General features: G+C 44.5%; 1 protein-coding gene across 1 annotated transcript in view; it reads left to right on the top strand.

The window, feature by feature from the left end:
- CHD7 (chromodomain helicase DNA binding protein 7) overlaps nucleotides 1-7,542 on the top strand; it is a gene marked incomplete at its 5' end in the record, with an annotated part of 44,803 nt that extends 37,261 nt beyond the window's left edge. Inside the window, 8 exons of the mRNA XM_010138602.1 lie at nucleotides 1-23; nucleotides 437-597; nucleotides 2,240-2,467; nucleotides 2,696-3,139; nucleotides 3,708-3,929; nucleotides 4,356-4,496; nucleotides 4,776-4,880; nucleotides 5,641-7,542. The exon at nucleotides 1-23 is cut by the window's left edge and continues 5 nt beyond it. Coding sequence (XP_010136904.1) covers nucleotides 1-23; nucleotides 437-597; nucleotides 2,240-2,467; nucleotides 2,696-3,139; nucleotides 3,708-3,929; nucleotides 4,356-4,496; nucleotides 4,776-4,880; nucleotides 5,641-6,594 — 2,278 coding nt within the window. The remainder of the gene's footprint in view (nucleotides 24-436; nucleotides 598-2,239; nucleotides 2,468-2,695; nucleotides 3,140-3,707; nucleotides 3,930-4,355; nucleotides 4,497-4,775; nucleotides 4,881-5,640) is intronic.
- Nucleotides 7,543-9,991: the final 2,449 nt, after the last annotated feature.

The following is a 9,991-nucleotide window of genomic DNA, read 5'->3' as shown; positions in this document are numbered from 1 at the left end:
GGAAGAGTCTTCCCAACCTGAAGGTAACGCGTTGGTCAGATCAGCTCTGTGCGCTTAGCGTGAGCCCCGCGGCTGTTGTGACTTGTGCCAGCTGGTGAGTGGCACGCACAGAGCCCTTACAGAGCGCGGGACGGGCTACATGTGGCAGTTCCTTTGCCCTTCCACGTATCAGGTGCCTAGATGAGCTTTCAGAAAAAGCATCAAGCATCAGCGGGGTATTCCCCCACGAGGGATGATTTCCAAGACAGCTTACTGAGCCAACGAGCATGGTCTCCCTGCCAAATGCAGAAAGCTAAGGCTCTGCTGCAGTAATTACTGAACAAAAGCCTGAGCTAGACGTGTTGTGTCAAGCCTGGTTGTCTTACCTACCTAGTTAGGTTGACATTGGGTTGTCGGGAACTTTTGTAGTTAACACCGGGTCGTGGTTGTTATTCAGCAGGCGCAGTTTCTCAGGGTAAGAATTTTGATGAAGAAAGCAACGCCTCTATGAGCACCGCGAGGGACGAAACACGCGATGGATTCTACATGGAAGATGGGGATCCCTCTGTGGTTCAGCTGCTTCATGAGAGAACGTTTGCCTTCTCTTTCTGGCCTAAGGTTGGTTCGGGGTGGAATGGCGTGTGTCTGTGCCCGTACAGATCAAATAGGGGAAATGTGTTTGCTAAATAACAGCCAGTTTTGTACAGTTCTGCACTTCTGGTGGGCGGGGGACATTTTTCTGTGAATGAGTTGTGGAATAGCATTTTATTCAATTTCATACAAATTAGCAGAGGAAATGGAAGGGATTGCTTTGCTATTGTAAATAGCACCGTTTAGTAAAACACGAACTGCTGGCAGCCCCGAGTTCCTTGTGGGCTCCACGGCTGCACGTCAGCAGAACCACACCTCACACCTCCACTGATGGATGCAAACTTACGGTTTTGAATCATGGATTTCATCTGCAGAGCAACCTGCAGCGCTGAGAGCAGGGATTTTGTAAGCTCACCTTTTTATTTTGGGGTGAGGAGGTTGTACAGGAGACTATTGGTGACCTACATGATCTAAGCCATTATGTAATGTTGACAGATGTAATTGTATTAAGGTACCCTGCAAACAAAAGCAGCAGTTTGAGATAGGATAAAGCTGTATCTTATTTCGGTAAGGACGCAGAAAATTATCTAATATAAAATGTTTTTAAAAATATGAAACCCCTAACCTCGTAATAAATCCGTACATAATTTAGTCCTCGCCGCTGCAGTAAGGGTAGCAAGAGAAATAACGTAGTAATAGTCTTAAGCTTACTAATCACCATAACAGGGCCATCTGGTTTGGGACGGGGGGGCAGGGCGGGGGGACCGTCCTCTTAATAGGCTTATTCCTGGGGAAAGCAGGAGGTCTGCTGCAGCTGCTGATTTGCTAGTGGCTTTTGGGCCGTTTTGCTGTTCCGGAAGCCAACTGATGCTCGTATTCCCTAACCGGTGGGATTTCTCGTAGTTCTGAAGTTTCTATGGCTTCAGGCAGGCCAGGAGAGAGCGTGCTTCAATGCTGAAATGAAGAAAAATACATGATACTCATCTCCTTCGCTTTCAGCATGTGTTTTGGAAGCACGGACTAAATTCTTACTCCAGTCACAGTGTAAAAGTAAAAGTAAAAGCCCCTTCGTCTGTATAGGTTCAGCATAAGTAGACTAATAAACATAATTAGAGATTTTCAGTGTACACGCTTCAGTGAGATGGGAAGTGATAATGGGCGTGGAATGAAAATTGACGTTCATTAGATGTCCCTAGGTTGGTGCCCGTTTCATAATGTTGAACTTTATTAATAGTGACGCTAATGAGGATCCACTTCCTCGGACAGAATTGCAGATCCAGCCTCTTGGATCTCGAGAACTGCCGCTTCAAGATACTGATTGCAGATGTTTTGGTTTTCCCTTAGTAACTGCTGATTTTGCGAACTGCTGAAGTGTTGTGGTGTGAAACCATAGTGGGCTTCTGTTAAATTTGTCGGTTGTACAGAAAACTTGGCCTCTCTCCTTCCCCCCACGATAAATGCAGCTTTTAAATTCTAGCAATGTTTTATTCCACTAAATTGTCTGAGTTTTAGCGTCTTGTGAGGCGATGGGTTTATCGTGACCTGCTGAAAGAGTTGGTTTTGAACGTATTTTTTCAACTTTGGCAGCCAGACTGGGTCGTTTTACTCACTCGGTTTTAAAAGGCGACTTTCACACCGAAGGTTCATTACGTGCTTTTCCTTTCTGCAGGACCGCGTCATGATCAACCGATTAGACAACATCTGCGAAGCAGTGCTAAAAGGGAAGTGGCCAGTAAATAGGCGCCAGATGTTTGATTTCCAGGGGCTCATACCTGGATATACTCCGACAGCTGTGGACAGCCCTCTCCAAAAAAGGAGCTTTGCCGAGCTCTCCATGGTGGGTCAAGCCAGCATCAGCGGCGGTGAAGATATCACGGCTTCTCCTCAGCTATCAAAGGCAAGGCTGCAGCTTTCCTACATAAAACATTCTACCTTGCATGTGCTGCTTTGGCATAATAACAAAATATACAAATTAGTGTTTCTCTAAACAAAATGGGAAAAACAAAGCGTTTCTTTGAAAACCTCTGGAAACAAAGCCTTTGTTTTGTTCCTTTGGGCTCTCATTTTAAATTCAGCCTAGCAAAGAGAGCTTTGCTAACGTTTGGAAATGCTCGTTTTCCATTAGGAAGATGCACTCAATTTATCGGTTCCACGTCAGAGGAGGAGGAGACGAAGAAAGATTGAAATTGAGGCCGAGAGAGCTGCCAAGAGGAGAAATCTTATGGAAATGGTTGCCCAGTTACGTGAGTCTCAGGTGGTCTCAGAAAATGGACAAGAGAAAGTTGTAGATTTATCAAAGGCCTCACGAGAGGCAACAAGTTCTACCTCAAATTTTTCATCTGTTACTTCAAAGTTTATCTTGCCTAATGTCTCCACACCTGTGTCCGATGCCTTTAAAACTCAAATGGAGCTGCTGCAAGCAGGTCTTTCACGCACACCCACAAGGCATCTCCTAAATGGCTCTTTAATAGATGGAGAACCGCCCATGAAGAGGAGGAGAGGAAGGAGGAAAAATGTAGAAGGGCTCGATCTGTTATTTATGAGCAACAAACGGACATCATTGACTGTAGTAAGACAGCAACCTTTTTGTCTCATATTTGTTCTTTTGTGTCTAGTGCTTCCTGAACGTGAGCTTAACGTGGCTTTTTACTCTCCTTAACAGTAACGTACAGTTTTTATCTAACCAGCTTTTTCTCTGTGTTTAGAGCTGTTACTTCTTTTTGAACCAGACAAAATGTTGTTCACATCAAGTTTTAACTGAGCAAATTGTAGCTGGGTTTTAAGTAGCTTGTGCTTTCGAAAAGGCTTCTTTTTTCCTAAAGAAAACATAATGTATTTGTAACAACAAACATTTTGAGGCTTAAGTATGTCTTTCTTCCCTGAAAAGGGAAGGTCTTGGGGGCCGTTAAGGGGAAATGCACGAAGCCTGCTCTGTCTTCAGCTGTTTAATGTTCAAGTAGGCTAAATTCACAAAATTCCCTAATGCAATGGTATTGCTTCACACAGTATGAATATTTAAACCCCATTAACTCTTGCCTATGCAAAATCTTGAGCGCTTAGTTTCAGTCTCTGAAATTATTTCTTCCAGGTAACTGTTCCCTTGACGTGAGAATTAATACAGATGTTAATGTTTTCAGGAGGATGCAGAAGTGACCAAAGCTTTTGAAGAAGATATGGAAGCCCTACCAGCAAGGAACATTCCGTCTCCTGGTCAACTGGACCCAGACACTCGCATCCCTGTAATCAATCTAGAGGATGGGACCAGGCTGGTGGGAGAGGACGCTCCTAAAAACAAGGATTTAGTTGAATGGCTTAAATTGCATCCTACTTACACTGTAGATATGCCAAGTTATGTACCAGTAAGTATGTGGTGCTAAAAGCCCTGTTGTGTTACATTAATCCAAAAGTTTGTTCTACAGACATCAGACTGGGTTTCTGCACGCTGGGAGGTCACTGGATTCTTGTAGCCGTTGGTTTTCAGTAGAGGTTCTCTCTTTAGCTACACTTGCTATAGTATCTAAACACCCACGTGGCACCGGGGTGTACTGAGTGGCTTTTCCTTTCTTAATGTGTGTATTAAACAACGTGTTAAAACAATGTTTGTGTCAAGTTCTGCAGAATTTCTTCCTCTGATAAGAAAAAAAGGTTTTTCTGGATAATCTGAGGATAAAGTAATTGGCCCCCCCGATTCTTAAAATTGTCGTGAGAAGGGGTTCCGTGATGGGCGATTTTTGTTAAGAAAATGGAAAACTAAAAAGCCATTCATTCATTTCTCTTCTTTCCAGAAGAGTGCAGATGTGCTGTTTTCCCCATTTCAGAAGCCGAAACAAAAACGACACAGATGTCGAAACCCTAATAAACTGGATATAAACACCTTGACAGGAGAAGAAAGGGTACCTGTTGTAAATAAGCGAAATGGAAAGAAGGTAAAAATTAAGTTAGTTCCAGTGGCGGTCTTTAATAACATCTTAGCATGTGGAAAGCAGGTTTCCTCCTCCAAGCTTTCTTTTTAAAAGCTTAATAATTCGTCACCTAACCGTTCGTTAGCTGGTTTCTGTGTAGCTTTCCACAGTCTGCCCTGAAATTGTTCCCTGCCGTCCTCCAGAGATGAAAGTGCACAGATAGAAAATGTCCGTATAAGCAGTTGTTTGGTTTGGGGTTTTTTCTCTTTTTCTTTGAAGCATTAACTATGTCTTTTGCATTAGATGGGTGGAGCCATGGCCCCTCCAATGAAGGACTTGCCAAGATGGCTGGAAGAAAATCCCGAGTTTGCTGTTGCTCCAGACTGGACTGACATTGTTAAACAATCTGTAAGTGAAACTCTGCTTCTCTGCTTCACCCTAGGTGATACCACGGACAAGATGAAGGCTGTCTAAATTGGTCATTAAGTCTTTATCTCATCATAGCTGGTTTGGAGCTGAGGAAGTTGTAGTCTCTGGGGGGGAGTTACCCAGCTCGGGGGGGGGATGGTGATAGGAAGCCGCTTCAGGATGGGATTGAAGTGCACTCGAACAATCAGCTGCGGTAAGGCAGCCCCTCAGCGTTCATTTTGCATTATTTTTTACTTATAAGCAACAACCCTTAGTAAACACGGGTTTTCACGCGTTAGGAGCTGTGAAAAAGGTATTGGTCGTATTCAGAAAAGAAATAGGATTCATCATCTTGGTAACAGGCAGCATCGGAGGATTAGGTTTTCTGCCTTTTATTTTACAACAGTTGTTTGAAAATAAAGGGGTCAGTTCTGCAAATCCTCAGTTTAATAGAACTGTACTGTGTCAAAGGGTGTAAACCCGTAACCACAGAACGTCGGGGTGTGTTTCCTTAACGAAGCTACGGAGTTGGTTTACTGTTGTGTTTACACATGAGAATTCTGTGACTTTGCTTCCTTCTGTTCTCCTTGCGTGTTCTGCTGCCGTTCGCTTTAGCTAGTCATGATTTGCCAGGGCTGGCAAACGAACCGCTTTCAGAGCGTGCTGCAGTCCCTCTGTTTCTTCCATCGGCATCAGTTAACTGCCGAAAGCCTAAGAGCCCATCAAGATTAAAGCTTCTTTTTTCACGCCCTCTTCTCAGGGTTTTGTTCCAGAGTCCATGTTTGACCGTCTTCTCACTGGCCCCGTTGTGAGGGAGGAAGGAGCAAGCAGAAGAGGAAGAAGGCCAAAAAGTGAAATTGCCAAAGCAGCTGCAGCAGCTGCTGCTGTAGCATCAACTTCGGGCATCAACCCACTACTAATGAACAGTCTGTTTGCTGGAATGGACCTCACCAGCCTCCAGAACCTACAGAACCTGCAGTCTCTCCAGCTCGCAGGCCTCATGGGCTTCCCGCCAGGGCTAGCAACAGCTGCTGCTGCTGGGGGGGATGCTAAAAACCCGGCTGCCATGTTGCCTCTGATGTTGCCAGGGATGGCGGGATTGCCCAATATGTTTGGACTAAGCGGATTGTTGAATAACCCGATAACGGCTACTACTGGAAATGCCACTACTGCTCCCGGTCAAGGAGAGACTGAGGATGGCGCTTCAAAAGCTGAAGAGAAGAAAAATGAGAATGAAGAGGAGAACAAAGACTCTGAGAAAAGCACAGACACTGTTTCTGCTACTGACTCTGCGAATGGATCTGTCAGTGCTGCTAGCGCGGCGACGACCGCCACTGCCACCACTACCACCACCACCAACACTGGATTGCCCACAAACCCTCTGGCCTTCAATCCTTTCCTGCTGTCTACCATGGCTCCTGGCCTCTTCTATCCATCTATGTTTCTACCTCCAGGACTGGGAGGATTGACTCTGCCCGGTTTCCCAGCACTAGCAGGACTTCAGAACGCAGTGGGCTCCACCGAAGAGAAGGCTACTGACAAAACTGAAGGAGCTGCCTTCAAAGATGAAGAAAATCTCGAGGGCAGCGATGCAGAGGAGAGCCTTGATAAAACTGCAGATTCCTCCGTTTTAGAAGATGAAATAGCACAGGGTGAAGAATTAGACTCACTTGATGGGGGGGAAGAAATAGAAAACAATGAAAATGATGAATAACCAGTACCAGTTACAGTTAAAGTGTTTTAAACTTTTGACAAGTGGTAGTCCTACTGTTTACACTCACAGTTAATGTCCATACTTAGTTTTTATAAGCTGTTCTGTAACATAGTGTAGCAAAAAAAAAAAAAAAGAAAAAGTTCAAGTCATGTTATACAGATGTGTCAAAAGGTATCTTGGTCATTAAGTATTGTGCAGTGCATTATTTATTATCCCTAGGAGAGGTGAAATTTGAGAGGTGATCATGTCTTTTTAAGGAAATCGACATAATGCTCTGCTTTCTTTTTTTTGTTTTCTTTTGGTACCATTGGTATTATGAATTAAGCAGCAATTTGTAATCAAGTGGCACTAATAGAAGGAAGTGCTGCTTAAAGGAAGGATGAAGTTATATATTTAATTTTTTTTTTTTTTGCTGTGAAGGTCAAGATGAAATTTTCCATACATATCGTACTCACGCTTCATTTTGACTGTGTGGGAGCTCTCCCGCTCCCACGCGCGCACACACCCACACACACACTCTCTCTCTGACAATCTTCATGATAGTGTGAATGTCTCTGTCTTGAGACGCAGCAATAATAAGGCAGCTGTTGAATGTGAAGAGTACCTTTTGGAAATTAACCCGCAGAGAAGGTTCTTACAGGAGAAAGCTACAGTTTAATCGTCTCGTGATCTTGTAATGCACTGGTATAAACAAAAAAGAAAAAAAATCAGGTACCTTTTTTAAATTAAAGGACTTTGTTACTTTAGCCACAAAGCTAAACAGCATTACCTCAACTCTAAACTAGCCTTGAAGTTTACAGACATGACTTTGTAAATGTATTGTTTTTCTTTGTTGTGATGTCTTTTTATTTTTTTTTTCTTTGGAAACTGCTATCATGTAAGATAAGATGTAAATTGCTGCCAACTGTAGTAATGATGCTTTTAATAAAAGTGACCCATGATATGCAGAGATGTAATTATAGAACGTAGTGTTTAGGGACATCAAAACCAGTGTTCGCTTCCCCTGTTTGCTTTTTAGAGCATTTCTCTGCTCCGTCCTTTATAGATGAGGGGCTGCAGACACTGAACTGATCATCTTCAAGGGTCTAGGCAGGAACCTTCCTATTTCCCGCTCTAAGTAAAATGACAGAAGTGCACGCCAAAACCTCTGCTTTACTCCTTCAAAGGGGCAGAGAGACTGAGAATACTTTAAAATGTGTTCAGCGTGTGATAATGTGGTACACTAAAGAACAAAAGGGCAGGAGAAAAATGAGCCTTTAATAGGCACAATATCTAGGTCATTTATCCTTGGTTAATGGGTAGAAAAACACAATGCTGTGGTGACAGCAAGGGATACAAAGGCTCTGTGGTATCCTGTAGACCAGAGCTTGCGATGCCAGAAACCACTGTGTCACACAACCTACATGAAACTAAAACTGACCCACTTTTCATAAAAACCAGTGTCTCTTCTGGAGAGCTACCGATTTGTTACCCTTTTGTGACCTTTTGATATTGGAGATAATGTGCCGTTGGAGAACTTCTGTTTTCAGTGTTGTCACCTTGACACACACATACGCAAGCGTCTCGAGAGCAGGATAAAAGGTTAGATTTTCAGTGGAGTACATGAAAAATGAGCCGTTTGAGTAGCCAGCTGCGGGTGGACCCCCATCTCGGGACTAATCTTATCGCTGCTTTTGGAGTGCTGGAGGGCTGCAAACCCTGCGCTCGCGTCCACCATGAATTTGCATGAGAGCTCAGATGGACAAGCAGTGCAAGGCCAAAATTTGGTCCTGAGGGGGATGGATGACCAGGGGTGAACCTGGCCTGAAAGGAGCGCTTCAGGAACGATGAAAGTAGAGCAGAAATGAAGGCTCGGGAAGTGACTTCTGTGTGAATGAATCATGGGCACGCTGTCCGTTGAATCGAATAGATGTCAGGATGTCTTGTACCACCACTTAAATAGATGATACGGAGTTAGTGATGGTCAGGAAGGATCCCCCCCGCCACGTCCATCACCGAACGGGTGACGAGGTGTCTTGCTCTTTCACACGTAGACCGCGACAAAAAGCAGGAGGCTGACAGCCAAGGTGCGTTACCTTGAGCAGGTGTGTTACATACTCCTTTGAATTCATTTGAGCTCATATTGAAGTCGGTTAAATACTTCGTGTCTTATTTTTACTTCTACTTAGAGATTTCCCACCATAAAAGTTGACCGGTGCTTTCTGTTTTATTCCACCTATTGGTACCAAATAACCATTTTATTTGTAATTCAGTTTTATAATTCCCAGCATAGATTTACACAGGCTAATGATACCCCTTGGGAGGGCCCTTTTTAATTGGCAGGACTAGAAATTCTCTTGTTAAATGCCCCACATACCCCCTTTCCACCCTGTGGCAATGAGGGGGAAATCCTGGTAACCGCCTGTTTCTGCCTGTAGGTTTTTGGCACAGCAACACCCAAGTCATGGCGTAGGGTGTCCAAGAGACGGAGGAGTCAATCTTACCCCTCTCACGAGCGTTCCTCCGTCACGGTGTCGCTCATCTGCCTTTCCTAACCAAAGACAAAGCAAAACCGGAGAGCTGTTGCAGCGGGACGAGTGCCGTGGTGACGGGGGAGCCAGGCAGAGCCCTCACCTGCTGAGGAGAAGGTGATGTTGGGTTTTTGGAAGGGACGAGGGCCCCTGGTATGGAAACTGGAGTGGGGGGATTGCCATCTAATGTCCGAGAAATGTATTACATGAAAATGGGAAGGTTTTTCTTTAATTTGACACAGAGTTTTTACATGTTAATTAATGCAAAGATTCTTAACGGAGTTTTAAGGTGTTTCTAAATGAATGAAAGTTGATGTGAGTAAGATGTTTAGATCGGATCCTGCTCTGCACTTGATCCACGTCTGGAGCACCCTTTTTGTCCAACTTTGGGGTGGGTTTTTTTTTTGCCACCAACCGTTTTTTGCTGGACCTCCCCATGGTCATGGGAACGTTAATGGGTTATCAAGGAATGCAAATGACTTTTTTGTTGTTGTTGTTGTTGTTGCCTTTGAGAAGAAAGTACCTGTGTCAAAATACAGCAGCGGCCAGCGAGCTAACACAGCCCCGTTGTGGGCGTGGGGTGCCGTCCTGCCAAGGGAAACAGCAGCTGATCCGCTCAGGTGGTCAAGACGGATCGTTTTAAGAACCGGACTGTAAAGGTTCGAGTATGAGCGTAGAAAAGTGACACTGAGGAAATAGCAGAGAAATCCCTCGACTAGTCCCAGCTATCTTCTGCCACCTCTGGTCTCACTTTCCGTCCGTGTCAGTGTGGTACTAATGGCTGGAGTAACACGCTCCTCTGCTGCGGAGGCGCTTTGCCACGTAGCACAGCAGAGCAGGCACTTTTTTCATTTGAGAGAGGCGTACGACGGGGGTGGGGGGGTGAT

The sequence above is a fragment of the Buceros rhinoceros genome, unplaced genomic scaffold (assembly GCF_000710305.1).
Source record: "Buceros rhinoceros silvestris isolate BGI_N320 unplaced genomic scaffold, ASM71030v1 scaffold26436, whole genome shotgun sequence".
Classification (NCBI taxonomy): Eukaryota; Metazoa; Chordata; class Aves; order Bucerotiformes; family Bucerotidae; genus Buceros; species Buceros rhinoceros.
This window is presented reverse-complemented; position numbering and strand designations above follow the sequence as displayed.